The sequence below is a fragment of the Myiozetetes cayanensis genome, unplaced genomic scaffold (assembly GCF_022539395.1).
Source record: "Myiozetetes cayanensis isolate MyiCay16 unplaced genomic scaffold, myiCay2020 scf23, whole genome shotgun sequence".
NCBI classification, from domain to species: Eukaryota; Metazoa; Chordata; class Aves; order Passeriformes; family Tyrannidae; genus Myiozetetes; species Myiozetetes cayanensis.
In genome coordinates, this window is record NW_026087445.1 from 9,833,185 (window position 1) to 9,854,704 (window position 21,520).

The 21,520-nt window shown below is 49.4% G+C and overlaps 1 protein-coding gene across 3 annotated transcripts in view; it reads right to left on the bottom strand.

Moving 5' to 3' along the window:
- The window catches only part of NR6A1 (nuclear receptor subfamily 6 group A member 1), a 75,687-nt gene that overhangs the window by 21,671 nt on the left and 32,496 nt on the right, over positions 1–21,520 (bottom strand). Inside the window, exon 1 of one of the 3 annotated variants that reach the window (XM_050319875.1) lies at positions 3,999–4,129. The exons of the other annotated variants lie outside the window; for them this stretch is intronic. Coding sequence (XP_050175832.1) covers positions 3,999–4,026 — 28 coding nt within the window. The 5' untranslated portion in view covers positions 4,027–4,129. Of the gene's footprint in view, positions 1–3,998; positions 4,130–21,520 lie in introns of those variants that run through there. 3 annotated transcript variants of the gene reach the window in all.

The window sequence follows — 21,520 nt, forward strand, 5'->3', positions numbered from 1 at the left end:
ACAAAGGCACAGACCCCAGGGACCACGGAGGTGTCCCCACAACCCGTACGCTGACGCTCTAACAGAACTGGGAGATGAAAAATGATGGCCTACACCAAGTCTTAGGGGTTTAGATGTTTAAAAAATCCTGCAGGGACCATGGCCAGGCCCACACTGTTCCCCTGTGCCCACGGGTTTGCTGCCCCTGACCTTTGCTGGTTTTCACCCTACTTAATGCAGTGCCTGGTGTAGGCAAAGGGTGGGAGAGCCGAGGCAGAACCACAGCAAACTTCACAGAAATGGTAAAGCACAGGCAAATCTGAAGCAGTTTTGCTTTGGCGGTGCTCTGAACTCCCCTAACCCTGAAATTTCATTAGAATATCAAAACACACACTAAGGATAATCATTTTTAAATGAATAAGCCCCCCTTCCTTCCTGGCGCTGTCACCTCTCATCTTGCTCATTCCTCCAGTTTCAAAAGCTACACAAGACAATGAAGATTAAGAAACCAAGTATTTGAGAGGAAATTTTTTCAAATACCTTGCACATGTTTTGTTTCAGAGAGGGGGCTGAGAATGCTGCCCTCTCCCCCCCTCCCCAATTTTCCTGATGGGTCTTACATTTCACAAACTCATACACGGGATATTCTGGCTTTGTTCTCCCAACCCATTGTAGCAGGGGCCACTAAATCAAACAGTTGCTGCTACGACAAAAGCACTCACAAAAATCTCAACCTCATCTTGAACCCTGAAGATTTTTATGGCTACTCCCTCGCTAGCCCCTCCCCGAAGCCACATTAAAGGATGTATTGTTTTCAGAGGTCATGGTAGGTTTCATACCACATACAATGTAAATTCTCCAAGAATATGATGATGTTACACGAGAGTCACAGAAGATGGAACAAGAAAGAAAAGGAATCTCCCCTTTTCTATATTTAATAAAGTAAACAGTAGAAGCAATACATTTATTTTTCAAAAGACTTACTTTTCCCCTCAGCAAAATGAACAGCCTTGATAATTCTTAAAAGAAAATTGCTATGCATTTCCAAGAGGAAACACCTTTGAATCCTGCTGAAACACATGGCAAATACATATAGAGAAAGCACCAGGGCACATGAATGAGATTGTAAAATACACAGCAAATAAATTAAAGTATGGGGACATACCCTCAGATCCCAGCAAGCCTGTGTCACCACTCCCACCTGTGTCACTCCTGCGGCCAAATACCCCGAGCAGGTGAACGGGAAGCACCTTCAGTGTTCGCATTCCAGGAGGGGACCAGCTGTGGTTGCACCCCAGCAGTTCCCCACGCTGCGAGGGGATCACACCCACCCCTGGAGACCCAGTTTAAAACTCTACAGCAACTACACCTCCCTGCAAGATTTACCTTGGAAATGAGGCAGCGTGTTGGTGCAGCCGGCCTGTGAGATTCTCCATATCGGTGCTTTACGATGGAGGAGAAACAAAGACTTTATTTCCCAGAGTGAGGCCAAAAGTGAAGGCACAGTCCCTCATCCAAACCCCAGGACAGACGGTGCTGGGATTTGGTCTGGCTGGAAAGCAAGAGGAGGCCAAGCTGCTGCTGGCAGAACATCCCATTTATACAACTGAACATGATTTACAGCTAAGAAAATCTTTTGTCACTGAAAAAAAAGATTACAGGCAACACTCAGCACTGCTGTTCATTAATATATTTAACATCTTTTCAACTGTGTACCAGTTAGTTACTTCTTGATTAACTGACCCTATCACACCCCCCTGCAGCACCCTTTAGCTGGGTTTAAATCTCAAGCTGCTAAATACCAGCTGTTTGGGGAGGGAGGGCGGAGGGGGAGATCTCACACATGTGTTACTTAAATCCCAACAGCATCTTGCTCCCCTCTCGCCTCTGATGATGCCTCAAACACAAACAGATGTGTTGGGGTTTCTTTCTCCTCTTATTTTTTCCTAATGAATTTTTCCGTTGTCAATTTTTATTTCAAGAAAACCATCCTGTGAAAATCAAGCCCCAGAAGTGGAGGAACTCCCCCCCCGCTGCAGAGCGTTGCATTGTCCAAACGAGCCCACCCCCAAACCAGGCACCTTTGCTTCAGAGGCCTTTTTTTTTTAACTTATAATCGATGAACACTGGGATTAAATTCTGCTCGGGACAGCAGCGAGCTCGGTGGCAGAGCTCGTGGCCCGGCACACAATGGGTCGGGGTGTCCCACTCGTGCTCCCCATCGACCCCGCACACGGGGGTCCCAGCCCCGCTGCAGGCAGGAGAAGGCACCCGTGTCCTGCCTGGCCAGCCCGGCTCAAAGAGCAGATTGTGCTGCCCCGGATCAGGCCAGCCTTGGTGAGAGCTGAATAGAATTAACCCTCTGTGAACTAAAACAAAAACATTTGTGTGCCCAGCTGGGAGAAAGGTTAATTTAAATGGACAAGACTCCTGTAAAAAAAAAAAAAAAAAGAGGAGAAAGAAAGAGGCAGCCTGCAACCTTATTCTCTGTGCTGTAAAAAGTACGTTCTTCTCACAGAGAGTCACATTTTAAAAAGCAGCGAGTACTGAAAAGAGGAGAAATGCTCCATGAGAGGAATGGCCAGTGCATCTCATTCTGCTCTTGCTTTCCAGTAATGAAATCCCAAACTCAGTCTTATTCCCTCCTGACTGTGTTTCTACCCAAGAAAAGTTCAAAGAAAATAAACCCTCATAAAAACCCAGAAATCATCAGCTGCTCTCTTTCGGGTCGGTATAAATCAAGAGCGGGCAGCTGATGAAACCCATCACCCTTCCCCGGCCTGGGACCCATCTCCATTTGCATATCAAAACCTCATCTGTGAAATGCAACTTCTCCCGGGCAGGGGAGCCCCGGTCCTGCTCCCTCACCCCGACACCCACCCCGCGCCCCCCGGGTCCGGCCTGGCTGGGAGCTGCTGGGGGGCACGGGGCGTTGCGGGACCCTCACCCCGCTCCCCTGTGCGGGATGGGGAGAGGATGGATCCCTCACTCCGGCCAGTTGTTGCACAAAGAGTTTGGAACAAAAGCCAGCGCAGCAGAACGAGCCCGATGGCCGGGACGGCAGCCGGGGACACGCACGAGGGTCCCGGTGGCGCTGCCCCCGCTCACACACCCGCTCCCGGCTTACAGTCGCTCTCCCGAGTCATCAACTTTCGCTAATCCACTTTAAGAAAAATAAAGCTCCGTGCAGGGTCCCTGCCCTGGCTCCGGTGCGGCTGCAAATCCGAATTAACGTCTGAATTAGACCATTAATTTTTTAATTGATACATTATAAAGCAGTAAGATGACGAACTGACTTACCTGCCTAAAACCAATCCTCTTGGCCCTAATGAAGCTGTCTAGATGTGCAACCACTGAGAGCGATGCAGAATTAAGAAAATCTGAGCCTAAACCCATCCCCAGCAGTCCGGGCTGCGGGAGCAGGGCCTGGGCACAACTGAAATAGTGACTTCTCCAACGTGTGCTGCCAAACACACCGTGTTCTCTCCTGAAATGTTTCATCCTCACTCTGAAGAGGAGTTTTGCGGCTGTTTTCACTCCCAGGGTGTAAAAAAAGGCTGCAAACACCGGGGAGCAGCGGCGGTCCCGGGAGAGCCGGGCGGGCGCTATCGAGCGCCTCCGTGACCCCGATACTATCAATAATTAACGATACTAAAAAAAGCTCCTCCAGATGGTCGAAGGGATTAGGAAGTTTAAAATATAAACAAATTAAGCCACAACACAAACTAATGCCCTCTCCTCCCTTTTTTTTTTTTTTAAATTGCATAATCCTGTTCGCAGCCCGGGGCTGCTCTGCCTGGCCCCGGGAGCCGGGAAAAAGGCAGCGAAAGGGGAAAGCCCGCACGGCTCCTTCTCCCCCGCGGGTCCGGACGGTGCCGGCCCCGCACGCCGCGCTCCGAGCCCCGCCGGCCGCGGGCGCTGGGACGGGGCGGCCCCGGCCCGGGAGCACCGGGGGGAGGCGGTCCCGGGCCCGCGCAGCCTCCGCGGCACCGCCCGGACAAAGGCCCGGCCCCGCTCACCTTCCATGCAGGTCGAGTCCCGCTTCATCCCCGGCCGGCTCTAGGGCCGCCTCATGGCGGCGGCGGGCGGGCAGCCCCGCTCGGCCATCGCCGCCGCCGCGGGCCGCCCTATGCTAACGACGTGATGTCAGCGCCGCCCCCGCCAGCACGGCCCGCGGGGGGGCCGGGCCGACACACCGACCGGCCGGCTGACGGACAGACCGACCGGCTGACAGACCGACCGACTGACACACCGACCGGCCGGCTGACGGACAGACCGACCGGCTGACAGACCGACCGACTGACACACCGGCCGACTGACACCGACCGACTGACACACCGGCCGGCCGACACACCGACCGACCGACACACCGACCGACCGACAGACCGACCGACTGACACACCGACCGGCCGGCTGACGGACAGACCGACTGACACACCGGCTGGCCGGCTGACGGACAGACCGACCGGCTGACAGACCGACCGACTGACACACCGACCGGCCGGCTGACGGACAGACCGACTGACACACCGACCGACTGACACACCGACCGACTGACACACCGACCGGCCGGCTGACGGACAGACCGACTGACACACCGACCGACCGACACACCGACCGACTGACACACCGACCAACTGACACACCGACCGGCCGGCTGACGGACAGACCGACCGACACACCGACCGGCTGACACACCTACCGACTGACACACCGACCGGCCGGCTGACGGACAGACCGACCGACACACCGACCGACTGACACTCCGACCGGCCGGCCGGCTGACAGACAGACTGACCGGCTAACAGACCGACAGACTGACACACCGACCGACCGACTGACACACCGACCGGCCAGCTGATGGACAGACCGACTGACAGACAGACCGACTGACACACCGACCGGCCGGCCGGCTGACAGACAGACCGATTGGCTAACAGACCAACTGACTGACGCACCAACCAGCCGGCTGACGGACAGACCGACCGGCTGACAGACAGACCGGCTGACACACAGACCGGCCGGCCAACTGACAGACTGACCGGCTGACACACAGGCTGACCGACTGATACACCGACCGTCTGGCCGACAGACAGACCGACTGACACACCAACTGGCTAACAGACCGACAGACTGACACACAGACCGACCGGCTGACAGACCAACCGGCTGACAGACAGACCTACACACCAACTGACACACCGACTGAACCACTGACTGACTGACTGACCGACAGACCCACTGACAGACAGATCTACAGACCACCAGACTGACAGACCAACAGACCTACACACTGACACAGTGGCTGAACCACTGACTGACCCACCTACCACCAACCGTCACAGCCACTCTCAGGCCAGTGTGGGCAAGACGGCACTGTGCTGCTCTTGAGCAAACCCCTTCCCGTGCCCATGCCTGGCAGAGCACTCCCAGGGCACAACCAGAGCTGCTGTGAACATGGAGTGGGCTACAGTGCAGTTCAGGTGTCCTTAGGGCTGCAGACATGAGGTGCCTGATAAACTGTCCTGGTGCTCAGCTGTGTTTGACCAAGCCCAAACAAATGCTCACCACACTGCGGCATTTAAGGGAATGCCCGAAAGCATTTCTGCTGATGCCCCATCCAACCTGTCCTCCAGATGTCTGGATGTCTCAAAACTGGCTCTCCTCAGAAGCCACAGTCTGCTCTGTTCCTCATCCTGAGGACTGCAGGGTTTAAATGTGCTCTCAGAAATGGCTGACTTAGAATAAACAAGGCACAGAGGCAACAAAAGAGGTCATATTTCACTTCTTCCCGAGCCTGAAATTTTATTGCTTTCTGGTGACATCCAGCAATGCAAATAACCTCATGTGCATGCAGGGAAGAGCTCAGTGGTGTCCTCCTGGCAGTCCAGGCACCCTGCTCTGGCTGACACCACCCGGGCAGGGGTCCGGCCACACGGTCTCAGAGGTCCCTGCCAACCCCAACCCCAATCCCAAACTCAACCCTTTCATGACTCTCTCTACTCCTAATCCTGTTTTAACCCAGCATTTCTGCACAGCAGGTGCATTTGCAGGAGCAGGCTGTTGCTACCCTGCCTTGCACCAGGCCAGACTCTGGTTTGCTGATGGTGTAAATGTGTGCAGTTGCCGTGTCAGTCCGTGACACGCTCCCTGGACTGACCTCTCCTCTTCACCGTGGCAGTTCCCGAGGCCAGGCTGTGCGAGGAGCCGGTGCCGCCGCCCTCGCAGCGCATGGCCAAGGTAAGCCAGCCCTGGCTGCACTATTGACACAGCTGTTTGCAATTGTGCTGCTCCCAATGCTCTGCATTCTTCATCCCATGCGAGCCCTCCGCTGGCTCCTGGCACCCCTCGGAGAAGTGTGACCAGAATGCAGAGCGCGTATTTTGTAACGCCACAGTATGATGTGGACACAGCGGGCTGAAATAAAGCAAACTGAATCTCAGGATAACACAAAGTTGCTCCCACAACTGCTGTTGGGGCTCAAAACAGAGATACACCAAAACAACCCACCAAAACCACAAACAACCAAAAAACCCCTCCTAATTCTGAAACCGCAATTACAGACAAAACCTGGCTGGGAAAAGGGATGATTGCCCTAACAACCCAAATCTTCCAAATTACTCAAAACTTGCATTAAATACACATCAGAGTTTCTCCATAATAAATCCCCAAGGGCAGAAAATAATTGCAGAGATCTGGAACTATTCTCTAAAATCAGAGGCCAAACTGGAAATGGGCAGAGGGCAGGCAAAGAGGTAGAAAAGATGAATTGCCTTGTCTGACCCAAACAGCCTTGCAGCAAGTCTGGGCAAAGGAAAAAGAGAGTGGCTGGTTCTTATTTTGGCCTGAATCAGCCAATTCCCATGCCAGACAGAAAAAGCTGATGCTACTTCAACCAAGGCCTAAAATTTTAGAATGACACCAATTCTGAACAGTAAAAGCCAAAACCATTGCAAAAAAACAGGCAAGTGGCACTGCTGCCTGCAAGGGATTTGAACTGATGTTAAAGCCATGAGGGATGGGCATGGGAAGCAAGAAGAGGTGCTGCCCCTCTCACAGCATGTGCTGTGAGGCTGCCCTTCCAAAGAGAAGGAATTCTTAAGAGATGTTTTTTCAGAAATACAGAGCTTAACTGGCATCACGAGCCAGTGCCAAAATGGGCTGAACAGTACCAGGCCAGGCCAGTGCAGGTCTCCCAAGACACTTTCTGCCAGTACCATTACTTACCACAGCCAATCCGTAAAAGCTTGGATGAAAACCCCAAATTTGGGCAGAGCAGGGCTGGCAGGGCCACGTGGCCCCAGGACAGGGGCAGCCCTTCCTCACTCTTGCTCTCCCACCCACAGCCACCGTTTCATAATTCCCTGGGCTCCAGTGAAGGCTTTGCCCATTTTCATGACAATCAGGGCTCTGTTGTGTCCCTGCAGTTTGAGCCATCGGCCCCTTTGTGGTACGAACAAAGTCCAGGCTGTGGATAACAAAACCCAGCACATCTCAGCGCTGAAGGCGACAAACCCCGAGCTGCCCCCACACCACCGAGCTGGCCACGGACCAAACTACAACAAAGTGGATTTGATTTCAAGCAACAAATAGATCCTAAGGAAATACTCAACTCCTGGCTTTGTTTTCATTTTATCAACAAATGATGCCACTGGCAGCACCTCTGCTGTGCAACACCAACCGCCTGAGCCCGCGCGATTCGGCAGGCGCAGGAATGGCCGCATGCCAGGAACAAGACCCCCTGCACCAGAACCAGCCTGGTTTGCAAATGTAGCTGAATAAATTATATAAACTCTGATTAACACACCTCAGCAGCATCAGTGCTGTGGATGTTATCACTTCCAGCCACTGCAGTGAGAGAACTGGCTGCAGGTAAACAGAGCACTTACTTTCCCCCAAAAATCTATTCCCCTCTCTCTGTGTATGCAGGTATTTCAGAAAAAATTTAAAAAAATATATATAAAATTTCTTAGAGAAGCTGTGGAAGGAACTGCATGGAATGACAATGAATATCCACCTGATGGCCTGTGATAATGGTTTAACAACAGATCATGTAATTCCTCTGCTCCCCAGCATTAAACGCACCAGGAGCGTGGAGTTAATAATTCTGCTGAAGGTGGTCACTTGGTGCACATAAAATTAAGCAATTTCCTCTTTCTTACTACTTTGATAGGTCATTGTGTAAATAGAATCCTCCTATCAGTTTCCAGGGTTGTCTGGTTTGTTATATTTTTATTCTCCTGGCTACCGAATTTGCCGTCCCAGTCTATTGAGCGGCTGCAAGAAGCGTTTCATTGCACCTCCCTTGGTGGGTGACAAACAGCGGAGAGCAGCTCTGTGTGACAGAGGAAAAGGCAGGGGGAGGTTAAGGGCTCCTCAGAGAGGTCGCCTTCAGAGGAAAAAAGGAAAACAAATGGGATTGTAGGCATGGGAAGTATATGGTTTTACTGCCTTAGCGGGAAAGTACAAGAAAGGAGAATTGCAAAGGGAGAAGCTTTACATTTCTATGAGCAGGCAATTGAGCTCCATTCCCTTCCTATGGGATGACTCCATCCATTCTGGGAGCACATCTCCTGTAACTCCCAGTAACCAAATCAGGTCACACAGTGTCAGATCATTCTGGAAAACACGGGGAAGTCCTTGGGCTGGGTCCCCCTTGCCAACGACAGCCCCGCAGTTGCATTATACTTTGAAGATAAACTTTCAGAGATCTACGCAGACAGGACCTTCCAGGCCTTGCCTGAATTTGAGCAAGAAGAGGATGATGGTGAAATAACTGAGGACTCCAATGAAGATTTTATACAACTACGTAGAAAATGCCTAAAATCAGATGAGAGACCAGTGCATATAACATAATCTAATGATAGGGACCTGAAATTTATTGCAAAAACTGTTATTTAGGTGTTCCTGGAATATTATGATCAGAAACAAGCACTGCATAGCCAGGGCAACAGTGGGCCCAGGGCAGGATCCAACCCTTACACCCCCATCCTGTCCTCCTGTGGTCAGTTCTTTCTCCCACAGGCTGATATTCAGGCACTGAATCCATCAAGCAAACACCGGGTGCAGAGCAGGGCTTTGTCCCAGCACATCCCACCCAGAGAACCAGTGCACCCATCAATCAATGTGGGCACAAACAAGTCAAAAACTTCTCATCCCAAACCTGTGCAGAAAATTACGTTTAGCAGGATGTAGGAAATGAGGAGAGGCCCATAGGGTAGAAGGCAGAGAGCCTCTCCTGGGTTTGAAGAGGTGGAAAAAGTTTTGTGCATTAAAGTGATGAACTGAAAAGCCAAAAGATGATTTTACAGCTGACTTAGACAAACTGGATTCACACAGCTACAGTGGCCTGCTGCAATTGCTGGTGTTTTTTAACAATATCAACAACAGACCAACTTTGTTATTATCACTGTAATTATTATAGTTCTGAGCACTATTTACAAATCACAGTATCTTTTGTATCCCCAGGGAAAAACCAAACAAACAAACAGTAAGGATGTTTCCTCAAATTTCAGGTCAGATGGCAAAATGAGGAAAAAAACCCTTCAGAACTACAGATGTAGATCCTGTACCTGCACCAACACACTGCTGTGACCACAGAGGCTCAGGAGCCGCTTTGGATCATTAGGAGCTGGAGCAAATCCTGTTTGGGAACAACCTGGCTGCTCCATGCTTCTCAGACTCCGTGTGTGGAATAGGGAGGTGGCACCTCGTTACTCTGTGGAGAGACGTGGGGACAGGTGGGATGGGGCCGCGATGCCGAGCACACGCAGAGCATCCTTGGTGTGGCAGGGCTGTCACCAGGTACAGAGAAACACCTGGATTCTATGGAAAGGGAGGAAACATCGACAGGTCCTCATCCTTGGGCTTTACAGCAGGTTTAACACACATGCTGAGCTGAAGGGTTCCTGTGGGCTCACGGGAGATGGGCCCCCAGTCCCCACCCCCAGGCAGGGGCTCAGCCCCTGTGCACCTGCTGCCCCTTCCCCGGGTGATGGTGCCGTGGAAGAGCCAGCGCTGCCCCCGCCGCTCCCGCGGCCAGACGGGCTGGACTGGATGAGGACAGGAGCTGGACAGGATGTGGACAGGAGCTGGACAGGATGAGGACAGGAGCTGGACAGGAGCTGGACAGGAGAGGGCAGCATCCGACCAGTGGACACGGCCGGGCCGCGGGGACCCCGGAGCGCCACCCACAACCACGGAACCACAGAACGCTGCGTTGGAAGGGACCCACAAGGATCATCGAGTCCAAGTCCTAGCCCTGCACAGGACACCCTGAGAGTCACACCGGACTGGGCACATCGCAGACCGGGCTCTGCCAAGGGCTGCCGGCAGAGCCGAGCGCAGGATCCATAGGAACCCCCATCTCAGCATCAGATCTTGCTGTCACCACACCAGCTCTGGCCTCAGCTTTGGGGCCAGAGCACTCCTGGCCCCAGCACTGCCCCAAACAGCTCAGCAGCATCCTCACCTCCTGGGGGGCCACAAAGGACCGAGACACAAATGGGTCCTGCTCACGGGCTGGCACCTGGGTTTTATTTTTACTGCAATTAGCTCTTCTCTCATTAGAAGTAGGTATTTAAAAAGTCCTTTCCTCCCCCTCAGTCTTCTTTGAGTATTCCATTTAACTTGTTAAACTTTGTAATCCTTTTTTTTTTTTTTTTTAACAAGAAAAGGAAAAGCTGATCAGAAATGTCCTTCCAGAATTTACAAACATGGGAATAAAATACAGAGGAACCATCTGGTACACCCTGACAATACCCCCAGACTTCCCCTTTGTTCCCAGGTAGCTGGCCAAGAATACATCCATGCAGAAAACAGCACATTGCTCTCAAAAAAACCCTCATCACCCCAACTCTCAGCTTCTGTAAGAACCCCTGCCAACATCCCAGCTTGGAGACCGACTGACTTACCACCTAAAACATATCTCACTATAACTCCCTATAAACCACAATTACTTCTTGAGATGATGTCATGTTTAAATAAAACTGTGAAATGTCAAAATCTGTGGAAAATATTTTTGTTAGAATGGCAAGGGCAACTGAGGGAAGAGAAAGTGGCATGGGACAACAGGGCAGGAGAAACCCCACACTCAAAAAATCCTTATGTAAATTCAACTTCCTTTCTAGAGGGCTTCAAAGCAGAAAGGAAAGGCAACCAGCACATCAAGGTGGCCCAGTGACACACCTGGCCGTGTTTTAGGGGGATGAGGGTCCATGGTTTGTCATCCCCTTTCGCTGTCCAGCCATAATGTGAAGGGCCCAGCTCAGAGCTGCAGTGGTGGCTCCTCAAGAAAAATGCTTTCATAATTTTGTTTCTGCTATTGCAGATGTGAGGGAAATGTTGCCATGAGCTATACAGGTTGTCCTGGCTGCAAAGTCGATTCCTGATGTGCACAGCAGGTCGTGTGATTTCAGCACAACACTGCAGAGGAGGACAGTCCTTGGGAAGTTAAATCTTTGTATTCCATCCAGTCCTCTGCAGGAGCCTGGAAATTTGGGCACTTCCACTCTGCTCCCCCCTCCTACTAATAGTGCTCCCACTTCTGAACAGGGCAAGAGCTGAATTCTGAAAAAATACCTTTTACCTCCCTGTATTCCTTCTCCTAAACCTGATTCTCATCCTTTCCTTCTGATAAACCAGATAATTCACACATCACCTCTACCAGCTGCTCCGAGGCCCAGATATCACCCACCCCAGACAGCACGAGGTCCCAAATTAAGATGTACATGACTCAAAGAAGAGCCAATTTTATTAGACTAACACTAGAGGAAAAAAATCTTCCATCTTCCTCTCGTTCATGAAGCCACAGAGGACAAAGTATTCCCATGCCTGTTCCTGACAGGGAGCGAGGCTGCCCCAGTGCAGGGACGGCTGCTCTGGGTGTAAAGGCTGAATCGAACATGCAGTATTTAAGACAATTAGGTTTTCAAAGAAACTACACTAAACATTTCTTTCATGTGTAATCAAATTATGTTAAAGCAAACCTCATAATTTAAACCATTCCATTGGTCAGCTCCTATTTGTTTTCCCTGCACCCTCATTTTTGCTCCAGATCTGTCACATTACATTAACACCTTTCCTACTCACTGCCTACAGAAATAACAGCCTTCGACATGCCTGCACAATCCATTTGTCCTGCTCTAATTACTTTTTGACATAGCCTCTTCTGCTGTTATCTTGCCTTTTCTGACCTCTGCCTGTATTAAAGCCATTTAAAACAATCTTTAAACTCAGTATCTATTGTGATGTGTCTTATATGATACTGCTGGAGTATCAGGCAGCAACATTTTGTAAATCAAATATTTAAATCCATGGTAATAAGATAATGTACTTGAGCTGGAAAGCTAGTGCATGGTGGTAACAGCTACAACTGGCTGCTCACAACACAAGCCCCCAGGATTGCATGCACATTTTCAGGATGGAAAATGCAGCACATTTTCAGGATGGAACTCCTATAGTCATAAAACTGTTCTACATAGGGAAGCTGCTCGAAGATAAACAGGGTCTTCTGTGTCCTAAGGAATTTCCTTTAATTTCACAAATGGGGAGGAAAGCAGGAGAAATGAGAAAAGTGGTCATCCTGCACAAACAAACCCAAACAACCTCGAGACAAACTGAGCAGACAGGAAGAGGAGTAGGCAGGATGCACCAACAATGCAGCCCGTGACAAATCACACTCTTCTCCAAACCCAGAGAAGAAACCATGAATCTCTAATTCCAATATCCCTCTGTTTTCATCAAGCCCATTCAAAAACTGTGCCCTCATTTTCTTTTGTGGTGATTCACAGAAGATGAACCTCTAATTACCAGCTACTTCCCTGGCTGAAGCAGCAGAGGATCTGCTCTGTGCCAAGTGTCTGCTTTGGAGTCAAGAACTTATTCCACATGGTGGAACTGATTTTTTGGGTATCACGTTGATCCCGATGTACACACGTCTCACAACACAGTCTAACTACATCTTCACATGCTATTTTCCACATGATCCAGCCTCACGCTAACTTAATTGGTAGCTAGTCAATATTTTACTCACATTAGAAGAGACTTCTCAAACCTACATTTGCTCTGGTTCATTTACAGGGTAATTATCCAGTTCACACCAAGTCTGGTCTTCTAGATCCAACCAGTGCAGACACAGGCACAGCTCTGCTGGGAAAGCACAGCTCTACACTTTGTCTTCCAGATGACAGCACTATAAAACCAACGGGGGACAAAACCAGAGTCAATTAAAATACATTAAATGCAATGCAACAATTCTATGATTTGTCATAGAGATTGTATTTCTTTGAATTCCTCTGTGTCCTCAGGACATTAAATCCCATGAATGCTGTGTAAAGCTCTTCTCACAACACTTTCCTATGCTCATTTTTATTTTCCCCTTTCTCTTTCCTGTCAGCAGTCCTGACCACAAACCTCAGCCTCATTAAGGCATCTCAACAGAGAAGGGACTCGTGGATCCAGGACCAGAGCAGGCTGCTGGAAAAGCAGGAGTGTGAGATGCTGCTGTGCTGGAGCACAGCTGAAGGAATGCCTTTTCAACAATACTGACCTTGCAGGAGTGGGTCATGCCCACAGCAACTACTGACACGGTGAGTTTATAGGGGACCAAAACCAGCAGACACCAGACCTGGAACCGAGGCCGTAGAGATTTCCAAATTTCATGCCTCATGAGTGAAGAGGCTCCAAGCTCCTCTGCACACTGGCATGGAACAGCATCTCCAGAGCAGCTGCTGGCAAAGTCAGGGACTTAATTCCTTGTGCAGGAACCTCGTGCTAGGAGGACACCCACGTTAGGACTGTGATTAGTCCTTAACAGATGCCTCTAAATTGCCTGCTGGAGGAATCCACCTTTCCCCGTGACTGACACCGGCCCCCGAATTAGGGGGGTTGATTTCCCCTCATTAAGCCTGTCCCGAGCTGCTCTCTGTGGGAACAACCGGTCTCACCACTGCTCCCACCGCAGCTCCAGAGAAACGCTGGAACCTCACGGAACCCCCGCGAGCGCCCTGCTTCTCCGGGCTTTGGGAATGTGAAAATGGCAGATTAGCTAAACCAAACAAGCTCTCCCCGTTCCTCTCACAGCACTCTGTGTGAGATGGACAGACAGACAGACAGACAGAGCTCCCTTCCCGGCTCTCCCGGCCTCACTGGCTGCCGACCATTTCCATAAATCCTCCCACAATGCAGCGCAGTGGGTTTAGCCGGAGGGATCCTCTGCAGCACGAGGTGCTGTAAGAAATGTGAGATGGTTTTACAGGAAACATGTAAGATTCAGATTTGAAATTGAAATGATCTGCCCCAACAACAGCGCCTGGATTTCTACATTAAATTTCTGACATTCCAATGGTATGATATGTTCGTGTTGCTCACCCGAGATAAGCCCACGCGATTTTTAAAAGTTAAAAATTAAAATCTGCATTAGGGTTTTTATCATATATCTTGGAAACAAGGCAAATAGAAAACTCCCAGTGCTCATCACCAGGCATCTTATCAGCAGAAACTACGGGGCTCTGTGTGCTGTGCTGTGATGACTGCAGCACACGTACTCCCGAAAACAGCCTTTGCTACTCACAGGAGACACCCTCGATGCTCAGATCCACAGATCTCACGGTGAGGTGCCACACCGTGTGTCAGAACAGCCTAAATCACATCCAGCAAGTTCCTACGCCAAATTTAGCAAACTGTGCTTGAACTATGTCTACAGCAGCAATTGTAAGATGTTAGATAAGGGCCACACCGGGATTACAAACAGTCAATATTTGGTTAAATCAGGAATTACACTTATAAATTCTAGAGATACAAATGTCACTTAACAAAACAGAACATAAATACCCAACAGGCAGTAACCCTCTTCTTTAAAGCAAACAAGACATCCAGCTTTTCCTGTGTGAGTCTTCTCGATGCCTAATTACATTATCATTTGTTATTTGTAACAGAATATAAACATTTCCCTTCTGCCCTCAGACTGCAATCACAGAGGAACCCCTACACCCCCACCTCAGGATGTACTGTCGTGTAGGATATAAAGCACTCTCATCTAGTCTCATGCACCCACTGAATTGCTCCAAAGTTTTCCTTGCACAGACTCTCTGCAAGTCCAGGGAGAAGCTGCTTTCTGCACTGGCAATACAGCGAGCAGGGTGACAGTCTAACATGGTGTCCTGCTGAGATCCAAGAATAGCAATGCCTTAAAAGGCAGCGATGTTGAGATCACAAGGAAAAGAGAATTAGGGCACAGCTGTGGAGTTCTGTAGGCTAAAACATAGACTCAATATGTCAGAGAAAATTAAATCACAGAGCTACATGTAATTTCTAGTCTCATTTGGAACTTTGCTGTAGCTGTGCAGAATTTGTGCTCGGGTCATACATGTGAGTCGCTGTGTTTCTGCACACAGAAATAAAGCATGAAGTTAATTTAAAAGGAGAAAACAAAGGAGCTATATGCAGCAGTAACAGAAACATCTATGTACATGCTGGTGCAGCTCACACACAGTTCTGTGGGCAGCTCTGGAGGACAGACAGCAAAGCCCCAGCCCCACCTGTGACACCAGCAGAGCTCACAGTCTCACCTGCAGCACAAAACAAAGACAAACTGACCTGACACACACAACAGATCTGAAAAATGCCTGCTTTCCTGTGGTTGTCAGATAAGGGAAAGGGACCCTTCCTCAAAAATGAAGGTACCAAGGCTGATAACAAACTTTTGCACAGGCTTTCCCCTCAGAGAAGTGATGTTACATTTTTCAGAATGGTATCTACATATAAATTTGCTGGTATTTCTTTATCCTTGAAGCCCATTAACATCTTCTCCTCTGAAAGCATTCAATATCCACACAATGCAGCCCATTATCCTCTGCCAATATCTACTATTGCAATCTGTGCCCACCTCATGAAGTTTTTGGGATATCGGGGTTTGTGCCTTGAGCTGGGAGGTTGGTGCCTCATATCCAGTGTCTTCTCCCCAGGTCCAGACAAACCTCCGAAAGCCCCCGTGGCAGAGGCCAGCACAGCTGGTAGATGGTGAGAACTGTGCATTCCATGGGAGTCCCTGGATAAAAGCTGGCCTTTAGGCAGAGCAGGACAGGCTCTCCCAGCCCAACCTGGACCCAGGGAGCAGCTGAGCAGTGCCTCACCTGCATGAGTCCAGGCTTTACCAGAGCAGCAGACCAAAATTACCTCTCTAAAAGGCTCTTAAGGCCAGGGATAGATAGGAGAGAAGATGGAGGAGATAAAGAAGCTGGTAACAAGGGAGCAAGAGACTGATTGGGGTGAGGATTAGATGTCCAGGCTTTCCTAAATCACTGTTACTTGAGCACTGTGGTGATGCAGAACAGCAAGAAAACAGAGGTAGGAAGCTGCAGTAATTACGCCTGTGTTCAGCTAAGTGTGTTTCCTGTGGAGCTCACAGAGCATGGCTGCACGTGAAGCTGATCTGCTGGTATCAGCCATCCTTTGTCCCTAACGGGGTAAATTATACCTCTGATTTGTATATGAAGTTCAATAACTCTTAATGGTTATGCTTGACTGCAGACAGAGCTGTGGACTAACATCTCCAGGAGCCAGTTCCTATGAAGGGATAATACATGGAGAGACTTCACAAAGTGAGAGTTCAGCAGCCAACAGCCAGGGAGAAGTGAAAACAAGCCAGGGAGGGATGCACAGGGGCAGCCCAGGGAGTGTCTGGCCAGGGGACCGGGCTCAGGAGGATGGAACCTGTTGACCCCTTGACCCTGTCTAGCGGGTGGCATCCCTGCCTGTGGCAATGGGGGCGGAATTAGATGATCTTTAAGGTCCCTTCCAACCCAAGCTGTTCTATGATTCTATGACCCACCTCCTACTGCTGGAGTTCCAGAGCAGTGTGCACATGGCACTGCTCCAGAGGAGGAGGAATGCACCGTGATGGCCATCACATGGGGAAGGAGATAACCCAGGAGTGCAGGAGATGAGCAGGAGGGGTGTGTGAATTCAGTCTGCAGTGATGGAGGAGAGGAGCTCTTCTGGAAACTGCCAATACTGGGAAGGGTTAACAAGGCAGTCCCCGAGCACGGGCGCTGCACGCAGGGGCACACGTGCACTCCACGATTTAATTAATAGAGAAAACACCAAATGTTGGAGAGGAATTGCTTTTCCCGAGCATAACTCTGTGTTACCTCCTGGTTCATACATATGCAGTGTTCTTCACAAACCCCGCACGCGGTGCGGGAAACAATCCCGTAAATGAGGATGCGAAAGGAGGTCACTAATTCTCCCGGAATATCTTCGGGATGCAGGCGCGGCGGCCCCGCACGCGATCCGTGCCCAGCGCGGGGTCCTGCCGCTGTGCCAGCCCTGACCCACTTTCCCGCTGCATTTCTGCATAGCGACAGAGGTCCAAGCAGGACAAGTGTCACCTCCCAGCCCATGGGATTCTCCGCTTCCTACTGCTTCCGCTGCAAGGATGTGTCCAGCATTTACACGCAGGCACACACGAGCATTCGGCATTGCACATCAATGTAAACACGTAAATGCCAGGAAGAGAAGGAATTACAACAACAAAATCCTGCTCTTGTTTGCAGAATATTCCTCTGAAGTAGGCAAAGGGCTATGACAGCAGCTACATGAATATCCATCTCATGGATCCTCCCTGGAAGAAGCCTGGCAGTTCCATTCTGGTCAAAGCTCTTTTACAGGGACTTGGTTCATTTCTGGCCAGTCTGAGCATTCCTATTGCCCTGAACCAATCCTCCCTTTACCTTCCACCAAAAGGAATCCTAATGTACTGAGCCTCCCAGAAAATTACAATTCCTTCACTACCCCCAGCCAAAGCTCTGACGCTGTGAGGAAATGCATTTTCCCACCCCAAACCCCTCACACCTCTCATACTGTCCTATTTCCTACTCTCAGTCCCTATGGAATTACAGTGTATTGACTGCACATGCACTGGCAGTTCTGATGTCATCTCAAGGCTTTTTCTTTTTTATTTTTTCTCTAGGTGAAGCATCTATATTTCCTCTGTTCTGAAATTTTGTGCTCAAACTATAACAAGCCAAAAATCTCTTCAATGGGAAATTTCACAAGCGGAGGATTATGACTTCAGCTCCAGAATAAGCAGCAGGAGCAGATGGAACTCTTCAGAAACAATGATTCCATTTTCATGCAAATTTCCTTGGTAGTTAAAAAAAGACGAGGAAGAAAAAAACCACCAAGATATTAGAATGGTTTCTAAATGGAAGCTTTTTGAATGATGCTAAAAGCAAAGGGCTGGTAGCTCTCCACAATCTCAAGCATTTTAGCAGCAGCCAGTGGAAAAAAAAAAAGCATGACAAAGTAAACCCAGACTCCGTCCCCTCTCAGAGTCAGGATAAGGGAAAGGGAAATGGAGTAAGAGTGTATTTTAGTTTTTATGATTTTCAACATCCTCGGTTTTGTGCTAATGCACACTTCAGAGCTAATTCTTATGCTCTTTAGGAGCACAGGCTTCATTCATGAAGCAGCATGACAAAAATTCTTTATCCACTTGATGACTACAGAAGGTGACAGGCACCGAGGCACAGCAGCCACGGGGACCCTGCCGGAGTGCTAACCTGCAGCGCTGCTCCTCGGAGCACAGCGCTCCCCTGATTGCAGCAACACACACATGCATTTTTCATAGCCCAACTGTGGAAACCCAGCCAATTCTTTTGTTATTAATACTGGCAGCATCCCCTAAACAACAAATAATGCACAGAGTTAGCAGACCCCATTTCTGGCTCTTCTACTGACTTCTTACTCAGGTTTGGTCTTGTGCCTTCCCTTTGCCCTTGTGTTTACTCCTCAAGTGTGACAATTCAAGCTATTCCCTCACTCCCAGAGTGGTGAGGACAACAGGCTTCACACACCCCAGAGTGGTGACACCCCTGTGCCACACCACAGCACCAACCAGTGTCCTGCTGTGCACACAGAACACCCATTCATGGCAATAACTGGAACTCTTGGGAAGGCCCAGGGAATTCCACTTTTACAGGCTGCTCCTTTAAACTGAGGTTTTAAAGCCGAGAGGAAAGGACATGCACAGAGGAGCAGGAATGCAACCACTGCTGTTTGCCCCTGCCTCCCCTGCACCACGGACCAGGGGAATGCTGCAGCCAGGTCTCCCTCCCTGTGCAGCATCCGGGTGCCAGCACAGAGCTGCTGCCACTGGGCAGCTCCGGCCCCACTGACAGTTCCTTTGGATCACCCTCTCCAAATCCAACTGGCCTTTCTGGCACAGCCTTTCCCTGACGCTGCTCCTGATGTTTTGCAATGAGGCTTCATAACTGCCTATCAGTTCTACCAAACAATTTCTATCTCGCTCAGTTTCACATTGATTTTTTAAATTAGTTTTATCCTGCCTTTCCCTTGCAAAAGCAAAAGAAAGTTGGTTTCAAATAAGGCTACAAAGCCATGCGCTCAATACCAAGAATACTTCTGTTTAATCCCATTCTACCTACACTTATCCCTTTCATCATGTCGCTGGCCAAATCTTTTCACTTTGAATTTGCTCTCAGACTGAATCTCCTTCCTTCCTCATCTAGTTAGATGGATTTAAGAAATGACAGCTACTGAAAGGACAGAGCACATACAAAATAACCTCAAAAATGGGCTCAACAAGCTCTTCCCTGCTTACTTCTTAGCAGAAGGATGTAAAGAAACAATTTCCTCAGTTAATCCTTCTTTGACCCAAATTAACTTTTTCCAAACTATTTTCTTAAATAATTTTTTCACAGTCTTGCCTGAATAAACTCAGCAACAGACATGTCTCAGTTGCCCAAGGAAAGGAAGAGAACAGCAATGGGGAGGGATAAGAAGATAATTTAGCTGGTCCAACCAGTGCAGTGCTGCACGTTGGGGTAGTGGAAGAGGGGAGGTTCAGATTAACACTCTGGATTTCCCTTTATTTCTCAATAAAGATGACATAGGGGAAGAAAAAGACACGTGTCCTATTCTTTAACCCCCCACATCTTCACGTGCTGGGCTTTGAGGTATGAAGAGAAATGAGACCCATCTGCCCCAGGTCTCACCTGTCTGGGTCAGATTCTTCTTCCCTCCTCCCCCTGACTGCAGGACGGGAACTGCCAGAAAAACTCCAGAATAACTGGGAGAAGCACAAGGGAGTGCCAGCACTGCCTCTCCTTTAGCTGCCTCAACAGATCTCCACTGCTTTTCCCTTTTGATTGGGGTACATTTTATGCAGCACAGTCTAACACCAAGTTGGTGACAGTACTGCAAAGTGTCTGAAGGGCTGCAAAGCGGGTCGATCCCCACGTCCTGCCCCCAGCCCCATCATCACTGACAGGGTCCTGCAGGGCCCAGCTCCGGCTGGCAGGAACAGCCGTGGCACAACGGCCTCGGCCGCAGTGCCCTTGCCTGGGGAACTCGTTCTCCACGGCCGCTCCAGCCGTCCACTTCCCAATAGGAAATGATGCTTTCCACAGGCTCTAATTCAGTAACTGCAATGTACATCCAACCGAACGGGACCTGGTGCTTCGAGAATGAGAGCAGTAGAATTAGGACGAGCCTCAAAATACTCAAGCGACTCAGCCATTTGAAGATCACCTCTGATGTGGGGGCAGAAAAAGGCACCTGGAGACTGGCACGTGGTTGTGTTTATACACTGGGCCAAAACACTGCTCCCTTTTCTAGACCCTAATGCTTCGTATTGAGGACTTTTACATTATTTCTGCAAATATAAATGGGATCTGTAGCTGTTCAGATGCCTTGTAAAGCCCATATTACCCTCAAACACACTCTCAAGGTTTTATCTTTTATCTTTCATAAACAGGATCAGAGATATTGTGTGTTTTTAAGTCAGAAGCACATTCAGAACTCAGCAAGCACCAGAACATGTATTTTAACAGCAGCATCAACTACGTTTCAGTAGAATCACTAAAATCACCAAGTGACTTGAGAAGTGAAAGACAAACTTTGAAAGAGAAGGCAGAGGAAGCTGTCTGGGAACTGGAAAAGTTACCAGAATGGTGATTATGGGCAGAATGGACAGCAGATATGAGTTATCTCCTTCACACTCATGACAAGGAGGTGGGAACCTCTTCATCCCCATCAATAGCAGCTGCATGGCACTGATACGAGCCTGGGTCACCATTAAAGCAGCATGTCAAGCTTTTTTTTTCTTTTTCTTTCCAAACTGCTTCCTTTTGGACAAGCTCCACGTAACTGTCATTTGCTTTCTCATTTCATTTTCATTTTCCATTCATTTATGCATTCATCCGGCCCTTGAGGGGGAATTCTACAGAAATCCCTGTCAAGAATGCCCACAAGGGCCCTCTGACCCACCCCTCTCACTCCTCTGCATCCCTGCCAATGACATCACAGCACGTCCAAAACACTCAACAAACCCAAGTTCAGTTTGACCAGCAAAAGGGCACGAACCGCTTGGACACCTTCCCTTCACCCATCACCTGTGGCTGCCCCTGCACTGTCCCAGGGCACTGGGGCTGCTGGGCCACCACAGCAGAGGAACCCAGAACCACCAGGAGTAGTTACTGAAAGCATTTAACAGCAGCAAAACACATGTAGTGTTAAA